This window comes from Rhyacophila brunnea, unplaced genomic scaffold, assembly GCF_057557595.1.
Source record: "Rhyacophila brunnea isolate RB1 unplaced genomic scaffold, BYU_Rbru_1.0 scaffold_1, whole genome shotgun sequence".
Taxonomy (NCBI): domain Eukaryota; kingdom Metazoa; phylum Arthropoda; class Insecta; order Trichoptera; family Rhyacophilidae; genus Rhyacophila; species Rhyacophila brunnea.
In genome coordinates, this window is record NW_028232751.1 from 16,590,674 (window position 1) to 16,613,832 (window position 23,159).

General features: G+C 29.8%; 1 protein-coding gene across 2 annotated transcripts in view; it reads right to left on the minus strand.

Moving 5' to 3' along the window:
* The window catches only part of LOC147079533 (uncharacterized), a 102,096-nt gene that overhangs the window by 42,560 nt on the left and 36,377 nt on the right, over nucleotides 1-23,159 (minus strand). For both annotated transcript variants that reach the window (XM_085941828.1, XM_085941822.1), the window contains exon 2: nucleotides 2,524-3,639. In XM_085941828.1, coding sequence (XP_085797954.1) covers nucleotides 2,524-3,639 — 1,116 coding nt within the window. The remainder of the gene's footprint in view (nucleotides 1-2,523; nucleotides 3,640-23,159) is intronic.

Consider the following 23,159-nt stretch of genomic DNA (forward strand, 5'->3'; position numbering starts at 1 on the left):
AAGTTTTTTTTTTATTTTGTAATTATTATATTAATAAAACTTGTTCAAGATTATTTTAATTACCTCATTGACGGCGATTTCTCAATTTTAATATTAATATTATATAATATTAGTACCTAAAGTAGGTATAAACTATACTAATAAATATAATATGATTATATTATTATGTATCGATATTTAATATTCCTAGCCGTTCGTAAAATCATGTGTTATAAATGGATGTATTTTTAACGTATGAGTCACAGTTGATTTATGATTACCTGAATTGAGACGTGATAAAAATGTTGTAGTTTTATTTTTTATCAAGTAAATGAGTATTCAGATGGCATTTCGATTTGAATAATTATCTGTACATACGCAGAACCGGCATTCTTTGTTAAAAATTCCTTAATGTTGGATACCTTTGACATTAAGCTTTTGTTAAAATTATTCACAGCGTTAGTTACTCACTCTAAAATACAAAAATCCTTTTAAACATCAAGATTTTGTATTATAAAATATATCCCTACAATAATTTATATAAAAACTTAGGTACCGCGCAGACATACCGACTATGATAATATGACGTGTTGGCAACTTATTGTTTCTTTTGCCAGATTTAACATGATTTAATATTCATCTAGCTAGCAGAATTTGCATTTGTCATATTACTTTAAATTAAGCGTCCTTTTATCGGTAGCTATGGTTAATGATTATATTTGTGCCTTGCCTTTTGCAGTTGCATTATAATGGCGAGAATAGCACACTTTCTCAGCTACAGTTTCTGTAAAATTTATTTTTAATTTTATTTTATTTCTCAAATTTATTGGCGTTCTTGAATTTCAATTCACTCAACCAATCTCTTACGTATAACATTTAGCAATTTATATTATTTCATAATAAACTAATATTATGATTGTTATAAAAATAATACTGATTTAGGATCCTACTTATATTATGTTTTCATATGCGGGTCACGTCGTACTCGGGCAATTGACCGCACGGACAGATACATAGATTATAATAATATCATATAATATTGTATAACAAGAGCTTATTCGATATTATCTACTCAGTACCTACTCATTGCAATATTTAAAAAAATCACTGTAGTAATAGTACAAATCGCTATATATAATAATTCTATATTAACATCTATGTTTTAATAATATAGAGAATGTTTTATAAATAATTTAGATCGGAGCGGAGTGTCTCCTTTAGAAATTTAAATAATACGAGTTGAGTTGAACAAATTATGAATCAAGTTACACGGGAGGATTTTAAATAAATATATCCAACTTCATTTTTCATATACGCTGAATTTCTCGACGGCGTATATAATGTCAATTATTATATAGTAAATAATATTTAAAATCGATTAAATTTGATATTAAAAAAATATATATTATTGAATCATTTCTGGGTTGTACAGTCTAAACTCTAAACCACAGAACAGATTAATAAATATAATTCAGATAGGCTATACATTTGGAGAAGGGTTTTGAATGCGTGAGTATCCTACGAAAATCAAACACACATTATAGACGTGAAATAGTGTGTTGCAACCTTCAAATACACCAATATTGAATGAGCGTTAGTGCATAAACCGAGAGCAGGTTTTCAGAATCAGGGACAAGCTTAGAATGACGTATTCTTGATATGAGTTTAAGTTTATCCCATATTCTTCCACACGAGATCGGTTGCCTGTTACTCCATAGCCGTTAGGTATTTCAGTTGCCATTTATTCTGTGTTCCTTGGTCTAAACTAGTGGTGGTGAATATGTTTATGCATACGTTCCAATACCAAATATATTCGTAATAGGTATGCGTAGAGTGCCAAAGGGAAATTTTTGTATTCAGCAACAGCATTTTTAACTTTGATTGCGCGGTTTTCTGTGCAGAATCTCCGCACGCGTCCTAATTTCAGAACTCGAAATTTTTGTTTGTTTTCTTCCCAAAAAATATTTTCCACCCTGAATCAACTTTCCTTCCCCTAAACAATTTAATAATCTAAAATCTATGTTATTAGCATTTTTATGCTTATTATTTCGCGTGAAGGCAGAATTTCCGCAAGTGCCATATGTTGACCTAAACTATTTTTTAATTATTAATGTGTCTAGTATTAATTATTGAACTAAAAGAGTTTAATTATATTATTGTAAAAAGTTGCGTATTATAGATATATATACATATAAAAAAAAATCTACGATTTCCCACAAAACAACCCAAATTCGCATTCCTACACACCCAAAATAAATTGTTTTTAGTTAGTCACAATAATATAATATATATAAAAACAATAAAAAGATTCATGCATTACTACTGGATATATATATTTTTTAAATAAGTATATTTTTTACAAACCTAATTAAGGGTGATTTTTCTATTTTTTTCTTTTAGACAAAATAGTTCAGAAATCAAAATAGTAGATATTTATAATTATGTAAAAATAAGCATATCGTAGTATTTTAACAATCACCACGTTCAAATAAAAAATATACACTCAAATACATACATAAAAAAATTGTATAATATAATATTCACCTTTCTTCGCTGACATCAGCTTCTTGGGTAGATTGAGGCAGATTTCTTCCACGGTATCTGGTTCTTGATCCACTAGGAACGATTTCGTTAGTTTCTGGTGCAGATGTGGTGGAAGTAGTCGAAGTAGTCGACCTTTCGGCGGAATTGTAACGGGTCTTGCTACGGCTGTTGGTGGATCCTGAAGAAATCTGGTTGGTAGCGACATTGTTTTGTGGGCCATCGTGAGAATTGTGAACCGGGGTACTGGTTTCAACTGGAGCTGCTGGTTTTTTCTCAGCTGTATCGTTATTCTTTGCTTCTTCATCTTCATCGTAATAATAATACACGTATTCGTATTCATAGTCTTGTCCGTTTGGTCCTTTCTTAACCTGAATTCTTGAATGTTGCTTTTGATCTGTTCCAGCTACGTCTAATGGGACATTTGTATCTGCTGATACTGCTAAAAGTCCTGAGTTAATAGAATCAGCTGAGTTCAAGTTGACTGGAAGAACATCGAATGAACGAGGAGTGGGAGCTGCACCAGTGGTAAGGACTGGCTTTTGGGTCGTGACGTCAGCAATTTCAACAAGTTGACCGGATTGTGACATTGGCGCAAGTTCGACATCCATTTGAGGGTTTGTCTCCTTGGCTGGTTCTTTTGCCATTTGTACATTTTCCGTCTTGGAAAGAGGCAAGTCGATCTCGATATCAATTGGGGTGTGTTCTGCTTGTGTTGCTTTCTTTTTTGGTTCTTTCTTCAGGACTGACTTTTTTTCTTCTTCAATTTCAATGATACCTTCGCCGCTTTCGCGTTTCACGTTAGTCGAGGCCACGATTTGTCCTGAGGTGAGTGCTTCGATAACTGGACTAAATTCGGTCTTTTCTAACTTTGCTTTGGATTTGCTGAACTTGTCGGGTTTCTCAGATTTGTCTTCAGACTCACGACTGACGTGGTGATAAGGCAACTTCTCTGGTATCTTGTGTGCAGTCTCGAAATGTACTTCCTCTGACGTCTTTTTTGGCTCTCTAACAGGTTGCGGCTGTCCTCCTTGGACGAGGACATATTCTTCACCCGGGCGGGGTTCTGTTATTAATTCAACTTCCGCATTGCAAGTTGCACAAACCCACAGGGCGAATCTGCAAATAAAATAAAAACATACATTAGTATAATGTCAACATCTTTACACATTTATTTAATAAACATAACAAGGACTTCGATTCATGTATACGTTTATGTGGTCTTCACTGTTTTGAAAAGTGTGAATTCGCACACTATAATTGGTTAATAAAATAATGGTTTAAAGATTAAATAACATATAAAAAATATAATTTGATGTTTTATATGCGGAAGTTTTAAATATTCTTCAATAACGATTAAAACATTCAAAGCTTGTTCGCAATACTCAATTACACGGTAATATAATATAATAATATCAAAAAAATGAATGATGCAAATGGCGTTTCATCAAAATGGTGGCCTTGATTAAATTTCAGCCATGATCTTTTGATAGGCTCGGCGACAAACTGCAACAAAGCAGTATGTACGGCGAATATATTTAATTTCAGTGTCACCTGCATAGTCATTGGTGCGGTTGTGAATACTAAAACAATTCGAAAAAAGACCAATCGCGGCAACGAAAGTGCAGTAATATATATTCTACATTAATTTATTATTGTGAGTCAGACGGGGAAAACGCGAGAAATCTCCTCTTCATTGTATTATTCAAAAAAAAACTATTATGTTTAAAGAAAGTTTTTATTGGTCATTGGAAAGAAAACTTCATTTTGTCATCGAAAGGTCAGTGAGGATGAACGGCGATATTTGCGCAACATACAATAATAAACAATTGAATAGCTGAGGATAATAACGATCAAAGGGAATAGTAACTTCAAAGTTAAATAATACGTCATTTAAAATTTTATATAATTAGTTTCAATATTCTATAAAACGAAGTCATGTTATTAAATATAATAAAAATATTTTAAGAAAAAATATAGATCCTACATATTTATTTTGAATAAAACTATTTTTTTTAAATTAATGAATAATTTGCACACATAATTTGGAAGACATCAGAAGAATATTTATATAGATATGTTTATTATGAGGTATTCCAAATTATGATATTAATTTATTTTGAATAGAAAAATCACGCAAAATATTCAAATCAGTACGTTGCTATAGAAATAATTACAACATTTTATAAATGAGAGTTCATAAAATGTAATGAAATTTTAAAAATACAATTATTATATTTTAATACAAAAAAGTCAGTACTAATAAAGTCAGTGATAATAAATTATCAGTATTATCACAAATAGATTTCTATATGACTTACGCGTCGGTCTATAATATCGTGGGCCTCAGGTTCGAATCCTGGGTCTGACAAATAAATATACTTACACGTTGTTTTTTTTAATTTGAGTTTTAAGTCAGAGCATCGACCTACAATGTTGAGCAACTGGCTAACATTTATTTCTCGTAAAAACAAAAAAAAATGTTAAAACAAACCTCCACTCTGTGAAGGCTTAAATGATCTTATTAGGATCGGACATGGTGAAAACAAAAAAAGAATAATATGGTAATGTGAATATGGGTCCAATCGCATTATTTTACTTTCATGGTTTCATGCCACCTGTGCTACTTTAACTCCTTGATAACTCAACTAGTAAATAGGTACTGGAGAAATATTATAAAATGGAAACTTAATAATGGTGCTCATAAATTCTACATCTCGAATAAATGATTAATATTAGGTACCTTATTATTTAATTGAGCTTGAATATGTAATATTTTATTCATTAAATTTTATTGATTAGGTATGCATTATTATTAATTATTATTCTATTAAATGCTAGAGCGTTTAAAATTCCTTTTTTTTAAAGAATGTTGAGACATTCGACGTGTCTATTTGATACTAAAAATGCCATACTTGCGATTTCAATTATTCTTGCTAAGTCATTTACCCACATCACTCGGAATAACTTAGTCGGTTAAGTATTTATTAACTATCTCCGTAGTAAAACAACGTGCTAGGAATTTTCTGCGATAATGAAGTAGCGCAGGTGAAAAACAACGTCCGGAACTAAAAAAATGTTAATTTTTTTATTACTAATTTGATTATTTTAGTGCTTTTTTTCACTTGATGACAATTATTAATGTTGATGTATGACATCTGTGTACCCCTTCTATAATTGTCGTAACACTAAGTATCACTCGTCAAAAAAAAAATGCATAGACTATTAATTATTAACTACATACCAAAATATTATTTTTTACTTTTTTAGTACATAAACAAAATAATAATAAACGAAAAATAAAATTCATTCATAATAAAATATAAATAAAAGATATATTATATATAACATTCATTATCAGTGACATCCCGTGAGGATAGGCAGATTGATCGTCACTTGGAGACGGCAGTTACTCGAAGGGCGGTAAATAGAGGATAATCATTTGGTATACCTATATAGAAATAGCTACCCAAACTTAGTAATAACGAAAATATCTTTACATTAAAAAAATTAACTCACTGGTTGGAAACAAAGTGTATTAATTAACATAAAAGATTTAACAGGACTGTACATTTTTGTCGGATTCGCGATGTCTAGCTTACTTCCGTTGCCAGTCGACGTTCTTGGTGACCAGAAACGACACGTGCACGGATGATAAAAATACTGAATTAAAAAATGGGGCGGGATTTTGTCTAGGGACGTCCTGATATTGGTTGACCTTTTTTCGTATCCGGAAACTTGTACGTATGCAGTTCGCCGTATCACACTTCACCGTGAAATGTTGTATCGGAAATACATGGCCGTCAGACCTCTTTGGATCGTATAGTACTGACATAAAATTCACGACTAAATAAAATACGGTTCTTGTTAGTTTACACTTTACAGGAATCCAGCAATAAACAAATTTTTAAAATAGCCAATATATTGGATTATTTGTTAGGTTAGGTAAGGTTTTCATTCTTGAATTCATGATTTTTGCCAAAATCAGCTATGAAAATTGAATTAATGTTCATATTGAATCTAATAAAATTGGAGACCGTATATTATACGGTCATCTCTTTCCGAAAAGAAAGCTCACGGCGAAGTTTGCCACGGTGTAATGTTTTACGTAAAATTGACATGTAACCACTTTCTTTAGGGGATGGTACGACAAGAATAAATAACACTATCAACATAGCCCGACAAATGTTATGTAATTATTGATAAAATCCACAAATATGACGTTTTGGTTGTCAAGCGACGGTAATATTATTGTGTAAATATTGTATCGCGAGACGAACGTCGATTATTCTTATTATTATTGGCGTGTATGTCTGCATAAGTTGGGTGAGTGGATTTCAATGAAAAGCGAAAACAATCTTCGACAACTCTCACTTTTTAAAAAATATCTCGCGAAGATATTTTGCGTCGTGACCGGGCAGGTGTGCACTCGGTAAGGATACATACGTTTTTTCCTTCAATTTATAGCATTTCAAAACAATGTCCGATGAGGTCGCTGTCTAGTCCGTGGCGTCCATGGCACCTTGATCTTTCAATCACTAATTATTAATTAATCACACACGATGCGCTGTCAGACGTATAGCGCTGATTTTTTTTTATTATTGCATAAACCACTGCATTATAAATGCCAAAATTTGAATTTTGCTAAACACTTTTTACATTAATCAGAAATATATTTACATCCCGCAATACTTTACATAACATAAGATCTTTAAGAGGCCAATGGTCTTATATTAAATATATAATTATACATATTCGTATTTGTTTAGATATTCAACGTTTTAGAATAATAATTTGCATTAAAATTAAAACTCATTCGTTAAAAGTTTAAGATGAGATATTAATTGAGTTACATTTTTCAAAATGATAATAAGTATAAATTATTTTAATTAAAGTTTTAATTAATCGATTACTATTTTGGTTGATAGTCTTGATAATAGTGTGACAACCGAAATATCTATCGACTAATAAACAAACGTTTTGAATTTATATTATTATTTTGTTAATATGAAATACTTATCAGAACGTATATGAATTAAGATTTATTTTAAATCAACATAAGGTTATAAAAATGTGATGTAAGTAATTTTTGGTTCTATTTAGTATATGAACGCGTTTCAATATAATTTTATTTTGCATATTAATTGTTCGCGGTTAATTCATCGACCATGTAAAGTTTAATAAATACTATTTACATATCATTTAGGTATATTTTATAGTTAGTTATCCTAAATTTTACATTACATAAAACATAAGAAACTATGTACCTACGATGGGGAAATTGAGTGATTGTTTTAATTTGTTGTTTCAGTGTTTCAATCATTCTTTCGGTATATAAGTAGTTCTGGTGAAAATTGATATATTAAATTCAAATTGATACTGAACCAAAACGAAAATACCAGCAACACATAAAAACATACACTATAATTCTTATGAACTTGTGTCTAGGATCGAACCAATATCTCATAACTATAAAAGCCTATAATTCGAATATAATTATTGTCAGTGTATCTATTTTACTTGACTTTCTTATTATGTATAGTAGGGTATTAACCGTACCTACCTTTTCTGGAATTATTCTATTAGTATGTTCCAAGTTTGAATAATCCTTTCGGATATGAAAACTATCGTAATATGTACTGTACGTTATATTGTTGATACTATCTATGTTGTAATGATCGGTTTGAATAATGTGCAAAGTATTTTACCACCCATATAATATTACACGTGCATGGATTTACTGTTGACAGTAAGTATTATCGCGGCAATAACATGTATTACCTTGCAGTTGTAAGCTTGCATACACAAATCAAGTTTGGAAGCTTCTGAATTTTCATGCGACAGTAGTAATTTTTCCGATCTGCGTCTGCACAGTAGAACGATAGTGGCGAACACGTCGGCATAAAAACAAACTATACTAATTTTGAGGTTAACCGATTTTCACTACCGGTCAAATATTACCATAAAATGACAACATCGCGTCTCGTTTAGTCTTGAAGAATGAGATTGGAGAGACAGTAGTCTAAAATAAGATAAGTAGTTTAAAATAAGCACTATTGCTGCCAGTACATCCATGCATGTGTACAGACGCTATAACATCATTATGCTTAGCTTGCATAAAAGGTTTTTGTGTGACGTATTATAAATGAATTATGTCTTTCCAATGTTGGGTGTTCTATGTTAAATAGGTAGTTTTTTTTCAAATGTGGAATTAATTTATAATAGGTAGTTTTTTTTCAAATGTGGAATTAATGTATAATATGTAGTTTTTTTCAAATGTGGAATTAATGTATAATTGGACTCTTATAATAAAATGCATTGGAACGTATAGCCCATTAAACTGGTCTGCATTTTGAAATTGCTATCTAAGCATACAACTCAAGTACTTGACACATTATTGACAAAAAAAATTAAGCCCAAAACATAAACGTGAAAGTGACCGTGAAAGCGTAAGGTCAATCACTGGTAGTGTTAAAACATATTATAATATATGCAGCATTTCGTGAGGAGATAAAAATAACTCTACCCTTTCCAGTCACTTGAGCCGATCCGGCTGTTGACCACTCCTTGGTGGTGGATATTTTTTGATAATGTCATACCTTCATTAATTATTTGGAGGTAAATAATCAAAATGGTTCCGGTACTTGCTTCTTTTTAAAATTTCGTCAAATTTATTAGGGAGGTAAAATGTGTTTTTCTTTTCTCGGCAATCTTAAATACAATTTTATTATGTGACAAAACACAAAATACTTTATCGTAGTATATTCTTGGGTTTTCACCGTGTCTCTTTCGTCCTTCTTTACTCGACGTTTATTGGCTATATTTAAAATTAAATTAAAAATACTTTATTGGCTATATTTATAATCAGTTCATTAATAAAAAAAAATTATATTGTTAATCCATTGGTAAATACTAAAACATATCTACATGTAATCATGTTACTTAGATATAATTCGCACCGCGAGTGTAAAACCAAGGCATCTGCAAATTTTCAATTTCGAGATTAAATGCAAAACAACTGCAAATGTCGTGAACTTGATAATGTAAAAGTGAATTAACTAGAACATGCAATATAATGTAGATATAAACCAAATATTATGGTTTTTTTAGAGACTTCTAACCCTAATATATCCAAAATATATCTTTTGCAGATGCCTTGGTTTTACACTCTCGGTGTGATGATGTATTTAATAAATCATGAAAAATAAAAAATAAATTAAGCAAGATATTCCAAAGAAATCGAGAATCCTTAAATCTTTCTTGTGTCAACGTATAGATAGATCATAAATAATCATATTTCTATGATTTTTTTTAAATGCATGTAGGTAGGTATTTTTTTTTGTTTAACACTGAACATAATATACGGCTGAAGATATTTAATGTTAGATCACTGAAAATTTCAGAATTGAATAATAAAAATTGATAAATTATATTCACAAATGCAAAGATGGCATAACTAAAATTAGGAAAATTTCGTTTGCCAGCTATAAATCCCGTTAATGTCTTGATTTGAATTACAAACGTGTTAGCATTTCTCTTTTTGAAATTGGAAACATCTCAGATCACGTAATTATTATAAATTATCATAAATGGGTCATTAGCGTAGGCTTAGCTGATATGAGCACTCAGCCGGACAGTGAATGATGTGAGTTCGAATCGCAACTGATTTTATTTGTATGAAGTTTGTAAAAAATGCAACTATTTTGGAATAAACAACCTTATCTGTATATTATATTATGGAATAAGTAAATTACTGTAAAGTTTTTGACATTAAAAATACTTTTGGAGGTGATAAGATACAATTATTTATTTCACGTGATTTAATAATGATCTGACCGAGTTTTTTCCGCTTAGAAGATCATTGTTGGTAATTTTATTAAAGTTAGTAAACAAGTAATTTAAGCGAAATTCAATATTCGATATGGCATTGTTTTCCCTATAACCTTAAAATTTGTATCACACATATCTCTCCGAATTCATACACCTATCAGAACAATACTGTAGTATCTCTTGAAAAAAAGCCCAAAATGCAATGGAATCAGAATACACGATGACAGCCCAAAAAACTATATGCAATAAGACCATTGTCAATAACTATTTTTACAAGCATCGTTTTAAAAAGTCATGAAAACTATATAAATGTTAATACTTTTTGATTTTATTGTAAGCAGTATAACAGTAATAATTGTGCATTGTAAAATAATAGAAAATTTACAACCACAACATTGTGAGTTATGGCAGTATTGCTTTGAGGTTAAGATTATTCATTTGAAGAAGACAGAGTATGCAGATAAGTATAAATAGCTTAGTATGTTGCAGTTATTTATGAAGAAATTGTATATTTTATTAAATGTAAAATATTTCATCAATAATTTTAACTTAATATCATACAATTGATGATATGGTTATTTTAATATCATGGCTTGTATTGTTCCACGACATTGATGAGCGAAATTAATTTATTAGGGAAACGCTTCTACCTCTCTTCAGTGCTGTTATTCAGCTATCAATCATTGCATCTCAGTTTACCATGGTGTCTTACTAACGAAGTATCTATTAAACTCTTGCGGTCTTTTGACAACCTAGATAAGCCTTAAGCCATTTTCTCTAACGTTTATACTACTTAAATTTTCTCTCCACATAGTACAAAATTTTGCACATTTATCTACAACTACTTACAGATTACAAAAATTAAAAAAATCGAGCAATGATTTAATAGAAACAGAATTAATAAACAATATAGAATTACTTATACCACACTTTTGTATTAAAAAAAAAATACAAATGGTTTGAACTGGTTCACTGCACAAATCTACATAGGTACCTACCTATACAATCGTACCGAAAAGGTAGAAAACATTTTGTACAGTTGTTTTGGAGATCACTGAATCGACATTTCTCTGGAGGTACGTGTCAATTTAATGCCGGGTCCACATTGGCAACATGTCGCCGGCAACCTCGTTAAATTTTACGATAAGTATGATAATTATCGTAAAATTTCTTAAGCAATTATAATAATTATCGTAAAATTTAACGAGGTTGCCGGCAACATGTTGCCAGTGTGGACCCGGCATAATACACATAATCTAGATTAATGTAATCAGCTTACAAGATGTCTTCATCCAGGCTGGTTATGATGATGATGATAACATTTTTTACTTGGCTATTTTTGGTGAATTTACTATGCGTTAATAATAAATTTAAAATGATTAAAACTTATATGGTTAAAACCTACTAAACCATGCCATAAGTAGATACAACGAAACTATTTTTAAATAAGTACATATGAATATATAAAATGTTTTCTGCTGCTCAACAATTAGATGATATGAGTTTTATTAAGCAACGGGTAACGTAATATTATAAGCATTTTTATAATACCTAATATAATAGAGTTTTTGTCTCTAAATTTATTAACGTAGTATATAAAAAGAGATCAAGGCAATTAGGTATATAGATTTTGACCTATATGAGTAATGTCTTTTAAGCTGAATAAACTTTGCAAAACAATACTTAGAAAGAGTGTTTATAAAGTAGACGGTTAAGAAGATTCTAGGAAATAAGACAATGTTTTATTTATTAATTCAAGGTAAGATTCTCAAAAAACTCAGCTGTTATAGTATAATATTATACGGTAGTTGATAGTTTAAAATGTGGCTTTTCGGGGAATCATGCACCTTCATAAAAATATGCAATTTGATTTTGTTTTAAAAACATACTTACTTATTTTATACAAAGAAAAAATATAATATCCAACGGTTTTTCCATGTGATTAGAATATCGTAATACATTGTCATCTCAGTTCAAACTTGTTGTATGTGCGTTTATTAGTTTGAGTTAATCAAGATTGAAGATTGGATCCGAATGTATCAAGATTCACTATTTGGTAGTTACGCTGAAGTAGAACTTTATTTTCCTACATGGCTGATACCTATTGATAAAATCTGGCAATACCTAAGGAAGAGAGACCAAAACCACACATTTACTGTATCATAACTGTTGTTAATAAAAAAAACGGTATGTGCACTTATGTACGCGCGTTAGAAGTTATACTTCTTTGACGTAACAAAACAAAAACAAAACTTGTGATAAACTAGATTCTTTGACTAGCTCTTAACTATCTTGTTAAATTACACACTCAAGAAAAAGGACCGCTTATTGGAACGCCATTGGTTTATTTCTATACACTTTAACTTATATTACTAAATTATATAATGGTTTTTAGTTGTTTTTATTTTTAAAATACCAACTGTCACTCTGACGTTGAATCGTTTGTTTACGTAAGGAATTGCAAATGGCCGATAATAATAAATTCTCTGCCTAAGCAACGGAATAATTTTAAACTATAATATTAAACTGTATAATCGTCACGATTGCAGTATCATACTGTGGCGTAAAGGTAGTGCGTTCGGCTGATAACCGAACAATCCGTGGTTCGAATTCAATCGAGTGCGTTTTTTTTCGTGTGAAAAAATAAATTATGTGTGTGGCACACGCCAAAAATACCCATATTTCCCAAACGCGTCAAAAGAAGTATAACTTCAAAAATCACTTTTCCCTTACAACAAATTTGAAAGAAAAAGACAAACATGTTTATTTATATAAAAATAATAAAAGTAGTTACGTGAAATAATATTTATATATATACATACTACATAATATCATTATGTTTATCATATTCTTTTTGTAAGTATCAAGGTAGGTTATTGTTATTATATTCAGAAAAACAAGATAACAAAACATTTTTTTTTTAATTATTCTAAACTCACATTGAATCGCCGATGATTAATTGGAAGTGAGTTCTTATAGAATAGTAACTAGGGGTCCTATATAATTATTATCAATTTTGAACATCCGCGTTACATCTAAAGTAATATACTGGTTTTTATCTATTTTGATTGTAATAAATAACTCATCTCAGTTTTTTCGCATCAGATACATTATAACATTTTTTACATATGATATCATATAATTCAAATTTTCCTTGAATTATTACCATACAACATAATGTATATAATATTGAATTATTAAATAGGTACATACTCAGTTTAAGGATAAATATTAATAGATTTGCCGTATTGGGAAACTAGTATTTACAAATTTACTATAGACCTATAACCATTATTTATGATGTAGAAATTATTCATTATAAAATAAATTATTTATAGTAAGTATAGTGTATGTTTAACCTGATCCGTGCCATGGACGAATTAACTCGCGGGTTCTTGTAAACGTTATAACTTCTGAATAAACATTCTGTGTAGGTATATTTTCTAAACAATATTTATTATTTTAGTGAGAAAGTATTCACGATAAACTCGATAAACATGTTGTGTTGGTAAGTTTTCACAAATATTTATCATTCCGTTACCATTTCATATAATTTAAAGGATTTATTTTATTCCGAATAATTTATACAAGTGTCCACCTAGTAAAAATTGGCTGGCAGTGATAAGGTTTAAAATTGAACACAATGTAGATGAGTGCATAATAAAAAAAAATAATAAATACCTTATATTTAAATCTAGTAAAGTTCTAAAAGATTATATAAACTATAAAGAATATATATAGAATTTCGTATGTATAATTAGGTACTTATATTTAATTACTTGTAAAATTTCTGTCATGTCTTATATGTTTTTCTACATTTCCCCAAAAACTATTGATTCCGTCTTAAATCGATACCAAAATTAATAAAGGTTGTGACATCGTATTTAGCTAAGTATAAAAGTATAGGTCAGAGGTTATTTTATTAGTAATTAATTTGCATAGTGAGTCATAAGACGTATTTATGAACTAGCAGACGATGATAAATATTTTTTAAAAATTGGCAATAAGTACTTATAAAAATAATGTCAGTGAACTATATAGTGCTGTCTCTAGCATTTATATTAGTGTTTATTTTCTACATTAGTAAGTAATATCATTTATTATGTGTGGATGTAAAACATTGACCATCCATAATATTATAAACGAGATTAAAGAATTAATACAAGTAACATAGATACATAGAATAGCAATAGAGTATGCTGGGTTTAACCAATCACCAAACTGCAGAAATGATAATGTACTGCACCTATGGTTTACCGTATGGATGGGATAGATTATGTGGTATACAGCGATATCCAAGAGATATTAAGCATACAGCTTATTGGATCGACAAACTAATTTCCAGTTAAACATGCCAACGAAAAGACTAGCTAATAGAAGTTTAAGGAGACAGAGTAGGCTTTCATTCAGCAATTGTCCACCCCATCTGATGATGGAATGCTTACTTCTTTAATGAATTTCCTACCGTCCTACTTAATTAACCAGATATTATATAATAAATACCTTTGTAGTTATATTTTTGTATCTATAAACAGAATACACTTGGCCGTAATTAATAATCATGACATCAAATTAAATTACAAGCAGAGATTTAGTTTTCAATATATTTTAGTTTTAATATTATTTTAATATAACACGTTTAACTTTAATATGATCGCTTAAAAATATATTGATTATCCTACCTACAATACCTACATACTTACTGGAAGTGTTACTGGCAGTGGACACATAAAAACCATAACAGAAAAGGTAGATACCTACTTAATAAACCAGTCAGCCTACTTTGGGTCAACGCATACAAAGAAATTGCTAACCTGCAATTTTAGCATTTCGCAAGTTCTTAGAGCCGCCTGAAACTGTATAAGCACTTGGAAACAGTACGACTATACGATTGGGCCAGTTATGAAAGCAATACAGGCTTACAAAAAATCTTAAATGCCAATATTTATTTATATACTTATTAGAACACAGAACACTTAATAGTGATAATATTAGATAATAGTGTAACTAAATAGAATACGCTAATAGCCCACAGAATATTTTTGAGAACCCTGTAACATACACAGTTTAAGCCCTTTCCTGTATAAGCAAACAGAAAACACGCGTTAGAACAGTGCTTTCCAAACTTTATGTTACTACGCCTCCCTTTTAAAAAATAATAATTTTGGCGCCTCCCCCCCCCCCCCCCCCTTTATTTCATAATGACATTCACTCAATGAAATAAACGAACCTTCAAAATTGAAAAAAAACCTCTGGACCAATTAGACACGGTTTGTTTGGGGTTCCGAACTGAAAAGTGGACACTTTGGATATGTACAGGTCCTAATGGCCACCCCTATTTGTCTCGATTCTGATGATAATTGGATTATTGACATAAAAAATGTAATTTCTTTTATTGTTTTAACTGTCAATTCATGGTAGAAATGCATTGTAATATTAATTTAATTTAATACAAATAAATAAAAGTGGAAAAAGTACTATAAAAATTTGCGTTTTATTAAATTAATAATAAAAGTGTCATTATTAGAGTATTTTCAAAAAATTTAATAATTATAAATCAAAAATAATATAGGCAAGTATGTTATTAAAAATTTGAATTGAAATAATATAAATAAAAATACATTAATGGAAAAAATCGTTATTAGAAAAGCTAAGTAGTAATGAGTTCAAATCTAGTATTATTTACAGGTATATAAGAAAGATAACAATCAGGTGGTTTCTATATAAATACTTAGTATATAATCTGATTTTCGTTTTTATGATAATTACACAAAATCATAGTGCACAGCATTTAGATCCCAGATGCATGATAATATTGATAGCTGATACGTCAATCAAAGTAAATTAAACTGCCAATTTTTGCATATCCAAGGCTGTTATTTTAATTAACTACATATTTCTTTTATTCAATGAATAATTCACAAGATTTTAAGAATGTACCATTCTAATTATATATGCTGTTACTTTAGTTAAACAGTCTTCGAATATTGTATGTGAGCTATTTTCATATTATCGTATTGATCATACCTACCAGAAAATAAGTCTCAATTCACCTATCACATGATTATAGCACATAATTAAATGTACCTAAAATGTATGGAAAATTGATTTACTGATGGATACTAGATATAAAATCTCTATATAAATTGACACGCTAACAGAGTAGGCCAATAAGGTGAGGATAACTTTTCAATATATACCTGTACCTACTGTAATATAGAAAGAAGTAATTTATTTTTATGTAGCGTTATTTAGAGATAGGACTACACTACTATAAATACATGAACGCGAACTTGCAATTTACTTAGACTGTAGAAGAAAGACAATTTATTCTGGCATTGTGACCACGACTGGCTGGTTTCAGGTAGTTATATGACTTCTTTGAACTTATATATAATTATGTATAATTGTATTTTCACTACGTTTGTATGTTTATGTTATGTTCTCTTTTTATATTTTCATTTTTATACCTTGTATTACTTTTGTTTTTCTTTCTTCTTTATAATAATGTTTTGTCATGTTGTGAACGTCTTAAACTTATAATTTGTAATGTCCACAATATGTAAAAAAAAAAAAAAAAAAAAAATTGAAAATCGAATATAATTAGAAAAATAATGGTACTTATGTTAATATTTTCAGAAAAATATCGAGCGTTTTGTTTTATAAAATATTCCATTTCAAACCCTGATGTGCGATCAGTACCTACTTGCTAGTGACGACCAATAAATACATTATTTGTGACGACACTTGTTTTAAACAGCATTGGAAGATGAAGCCCAACCTTCAACCAAAATTAGCAGAATTTATTCATATATTATTAAAAAGAAAAATTTGACGAAATTATTCATTAAAATACTGTTTATATTATCATGTTAACATATATTATTAATGTATGCAACCATATTAATCGGTTCTAATATGGACATTTTTTGAATAGCAACAAACTTAGTCAGGATAAAAATAGTTGAATACAAATTATTTTGAAACACGGAAATTTCTTCGAATTAGACGTCTTGCATTTTTTGTAGAAATTTTAATAATAATTGCTATTATTGGTTTTAATGACCGGCCGGCATTATCGAAACCGGTTTTTGAATAATCGCAAAGCCCCGTGACCGGCAATAAAAAATGCAAAAATTATTCAAAAGAATAACACAAATAGCTGGTAGGTATCGAGTCTCATGGCCTCGTAGTCAAGTTGTGCAAGGGTGCAACTTACTGTATATAATAATATTATAATAATTAATAACATATTATGAGATTCATACACCCAGTAGGTATTTTAAAAATCTCTGCTGTTCTGTTTAAATCACGTAAATTCATAAAGATAATATTTTTCCTTAATCTAATTCTAAACAATTTTATACTTACTTAAGTACCTACTATCAAATATTGCTATACAAACAGTTCATCTGATTATGATATTTCAGTACCAGTTTAATAAATTAAAATAATTATAATAAACAATCCACAGTTATTATTATAGGATAAAAGTAATTATATTATGATTGTCCTTATTTACTTGCTTGTAATTTTTAGGTACTCTCATTACTGAGGGTAACCATGTCCGATCCTAATAAGATCATATGGGCCTCCACTGAGTGAAGGTTTGTATTAACAATTTGTTGTTTTTATTAGAAATCGATGTTAGCCACTTGCTCATCCTATTAGGTCCAAACTCTGACTCAAACACAAATTGTAAAACAATATGTCCATTTGCCAGACCGAGGATTCGAACCTAGGACCCACAACGTTACTCTCAATTAAGTATATACCTATAATCTCATATCATTATATATCTAAATTCTATTGACTACTGTTTTTAATGTGCGGTAGTCTATTTATTTTATACCTATATATTATTTATGGACTTTATAAATCTGTCTTAGGGTAAATGAATCATAAATGAAGTGAAAGCAACCGTAGATCATACATTTGAATAAATGTAAGCTTTAAATTCCGATGTTAATTGTATGTAAATAAAAAAATGGAATGTCTTGCGTACGTTTTTCAAAAGTGTAATTTATTGCAATATTACCTACATATAGTATGTACATCGTGTTATATTTTTTTCAATACATATTACGTTAATTAACACGGCAGGTAAAAAAATAATAATCGAAGGAGTAGTCGACAATAGATGAATGATGAATGTATACTTAACAAAAAGGTAATAACATTTTAAATTAATAACTAATGATAAAAAAAATTCAAAAATAACTTGAGGCAAAAAAATATAATATAGCTTTTTTATTACGATTCGCTGTTTGTTGCATAATATAGTTTAAGTTGTCAGACATTTAATTCAGAATACTTAAGTATTATAATATAATCATAGGTAAGGATGTGTTTCTCATAACATGGTAATCATGGTAGTTACATGTAGATTGTACATATTATATTTCGCCGTATCACAGTTCACCGCGAGCTGTTAACCGGAAAAAAACGCATTGAGATAAAAAAAAAAATGACGCATTGTTCGTGAAGCATTGCAGAAAGTAATGTTCTTTGATTCAATAAGAACATTAATTTGATATTTGATAGATACGACATGATATTGATAAGAACCTGCCAGAATTTTATATAAATATATAAGATATGATTTTATTTCTAATTAATGTATCTATTATCTTCTGCCTTTCCCTTATATTACGGTATTACCCTTTACTGCATAGTGTCGCAAATTTGCGACATTTCAAACTATTTCGATATAGACAATGCCATCTGTGTAAATTATCAAATACTATCCTTTTTCGATGCCTAGAAAACTGTTTTACCATAAACATCCTACTTTACCGATTTTGTTTGGACATTTCAAGAAATAAAGCATTTCTGCATTATAGTCCCTGCATTTCTGGTTTGACAGTTGACGAATTAGTATTTACGAAAAAATCCGTATTTGTAAATAAATAAAAAAAAATATACAGAAGATTGAAATTGGTTGAATAAAAATATCTACACATCAAATAAGGTGTGTACATTAGTTTTTTATAATTGTTTTCATTTGGTTTTGTATTTTGTCATACTAAAATGTAAGATTTCCAAATGTCGTAAATCTGCGACACCACGCAGTACCACAACATACAAAATTTAATGAAATTTTCGAAAAATATTTTTTTCATTATTTTTCCTTCATTCACAAGGCATTTTAACACCAATAAAAAATAAAAATTTTCAAAAAAAAAAAATCATGCAGTAAAGGGTTAAGTGTTTTATTTATATATGAAATTTATCTTAATAGTATTTATGGCCATATATTTCTGATACAATAACTCACAGTGAACTATGATACGGCTAACTGCATACAAATTTCCTAACACGAATTATGTTATATACAAGCCTCGAAATGGACCGGACCGCAGTTCCTGTTCATTAAATCCCCGAGTTTATCGCTCCGTCCCGTGGAAAAAATTAATTGAACTACGATTGTATGATTTTGATTATATACTTATATATAGGTAAATACACGCTAAGTAGCTAGTTGTCTTATTATTGATATCAGCTATAAATTACAAATAATGTGATATTTGTTTATATTACGCAAGTGTGTACACTGGTCAATAGGTAGGTATACTTTTTTTACATGATGTCAAGTGATTTATAAAATATTACAGTAATTTTAGCGATGTTTTTCAATCATTTCATTATACTCCCATTGCATTATTGCCACATAACTATTGCAAATTTCATGATTCATGGCATGTAAAACAATGTACATACTTCCCACTGGTGATTGGCATATTAACATTACTCGTCAATCACAAGCGAAAGATCATATTATTCTATGTACGCATTTTTTACATTTAATAATACACCCTCTGATGGCTCGACTTATATGGTGACCCCACTAACCCAGTGCCTCGTCAGTGATCTTTTTAGACATTGCATTACTTTTACAAAGTTACATAAATGTGGCCAGTGCCTCAGATCAAGACACACATATCTTTGAACCTGTAAATCTACATCGTACCAATTTGCGCGCTTTAATCAAAACAACATTCTATGAAATTATCCGTCATTACGTCCGATGGAACATTAAAACAAATCCCGTAGATATTAATGTTTTTGTATACTATCGCGGATAGAAAAAATGTGGGTAATTTTTTAGTGTTTCATCGGAAGTAACGACTGGTAGTCTCGCAGAATGTTATTTTGATCAAAATGTGCAAATTATTATTTATATTAAATATTAATAATTAATGTTAGCAGGTGTGGAAGTGCGTTAGTTTCAAAAAGAGAACACAGGAATTCTGTTCTGTGTTTCAAACACATGATTGTGCACAGGAATTTGTGTTGAAAGCTATGTTTAGAGACATTTGAACGAATTTGTTCACGTACATGTGTATTATTATATCGACTTGGCATAACAATCGATACACTACTGTATTAAGACGAAGACTTCTCCATTTATGTCGTTCCATAGCTTCAATTGCCATACATTATTTCAAATGTGTTTGTATTAAATTAAATTGGAATAAATAATAAATGCGTGTGATATAAATAAACATGTGACTACCAAGTATTGTTACAATGAGTAAATACTACCGGGAATCGAACCCGCGGCGTACTGACCCGAAGGTCATGTTCCGTATATATTATTCTGTGACAGACTTGACGGTTTGCTGTAGAAGTATTGCACAGTGAGTGATTTTCACGATTATAGAATACAAGGTAAACTTGGACAATGCGCCTTACCAAAGAGAAATATTTCTTTTCAGTCTAGTCAAGGATGGTGAGTCTGTTTTAAATAACTCATATTTTACATGTCACAATGTAGTCTGATAAAACCATGGAGTAAGTAATGCAGATTTAACGCCTGAATTGTAAAGGGCTATCCACTAAAATCTACTCAAACTAAGAGAAAATAAAGATAGGTAAGTAATAATTTATTCTATACTTAATAATTATTGTTATAATATGTTTAACTTAACTCAGGAATTATAACAAACTTACAATTGTTTTAAATATTCTCACTTGAAATTCATATTAGTATGTTTATTAGTAGGTACCTAAGGGTGGAGGTAGGCTGCTAACACAATGCTTACGGGCCCTTTTAATTAATTTTGTAATTAACGTGTGAAAAGTAATTAGCAAAAACACAATTTTGTGCGGCCCGTAAGCTATGGGTTAAGATGCATCATAAATAGTAGGTACACACTAAACTTTGTCAGTCATACATATTTCTTTTCATTGAAATAAGACTACAATTTACAGACGGTGTTGGTGAGTTTTTAAAATTCAATTAAACCCTGCGAAACCAAGCCATAATAAATAATAGTCAAAAAATACACGTCTATCTATACAAAAATCTAAAATGATGCAATTAAATAATAAAGATAATATTTTTATCTATAATAGTCTGGTTGAAGCAGGGCATAATGAATTTACAAAAATGAACCAACAAGATGTGTAATAGATATGTATTCCAAATCAAACGAATACAAATAAATATGAATGAAAAGATGTGCATAATTTTTTCGTATCGCACAAAGTATACCAAAAATATTATGGTTTGGTTTAGGCAGGGCTTAATTGATTTTTAAAAACTAACCAATACCATCTGTAAAATTGTAGTCAGTTCAATAAAAACAAATAATTATGACTAACAAAGTTTAATGAGCACTATTTATGGCGGATCTTAACAGTCTACCTCCACCCTTCCCCACTGGTACCTATTACATAATAAGAGGAAACTTCGATTAAAAACAATCACTATTGTAAGATTAACATGATCTCATGTATAATATGTTTAATGTCTTAAAATGTTATCAGATAGTAATACATACTTCGAGTAGGTATCTACAATATTATTATTTAATTAAGTAAAAGTGGGAAATTTCGTTAAATAAGAAAAAATAAACTGAATTAATATATACTTAGATAAAAAATTAACGTGTAAAATTTTTTATAAATGATATTAGTCTAATACCCATATATCCTACGCGATATAGTTGTAATGATTCATTCATGCACATTATTGGATAATAATAGAATATGTACTGTTGAAATACGTTTGAGTGGGTACATACAGGTGGGTAAATAAATAGTTTTGCTATTAACAGATACCTATTTGGTACTATACTATTTCTCAACATGCAGAATGCTGGGTTTTTATCAGTGTTGCAATTATTTATAAATAATTATGATTCTTACATTCGGCTATTAGTTATTGTTACAAATTGCTTATGACATTATTGTGACGCCAACGTTTTTAGACCCCACACTTTTTTGGTTACATGTAAGTTGTACGTATGCAGTTCTTCGTGGGACACTTATTCGTGCGCCGAAGTACGTGAAACATGAGTTCGTATAACATTTTATCAAATGACGAGTTCTTCGTTGAACATTTCACCGTGGAATACATTTGTAAACTATAGTAATGTCCCAATTAGATTAATCCTAACCTAACCTAGTAAAGACATCTCATAAAATTCGCCACATGTTGTAGCATACGTACAAATATACTCCATGTTGAAATGCTTAACGCAGAACTCGTCATTTGATTAAATGTTACACGAACTAACTCATGTTTCACGTACTGCGGCGCACGAATAAGTGTCCTACGGTGAACTGTTTACGTACAAATTTCCGGATTCGACGCTTTTTTATGAATACAATATGTATATATGTTACTAAACACATCACTAAATATACAGTTTTTGAATGTTTTATTGCTGCTACTACACCTCGGTAATAGTTAACTATACTATAATTTGATCTACTGTAGGGTAAAAAACTATAAAAATACATTGTAAGAAAGTATTTTTTTTTATCTTCTACTTACATACCTATAGCATTATTTTATTCTA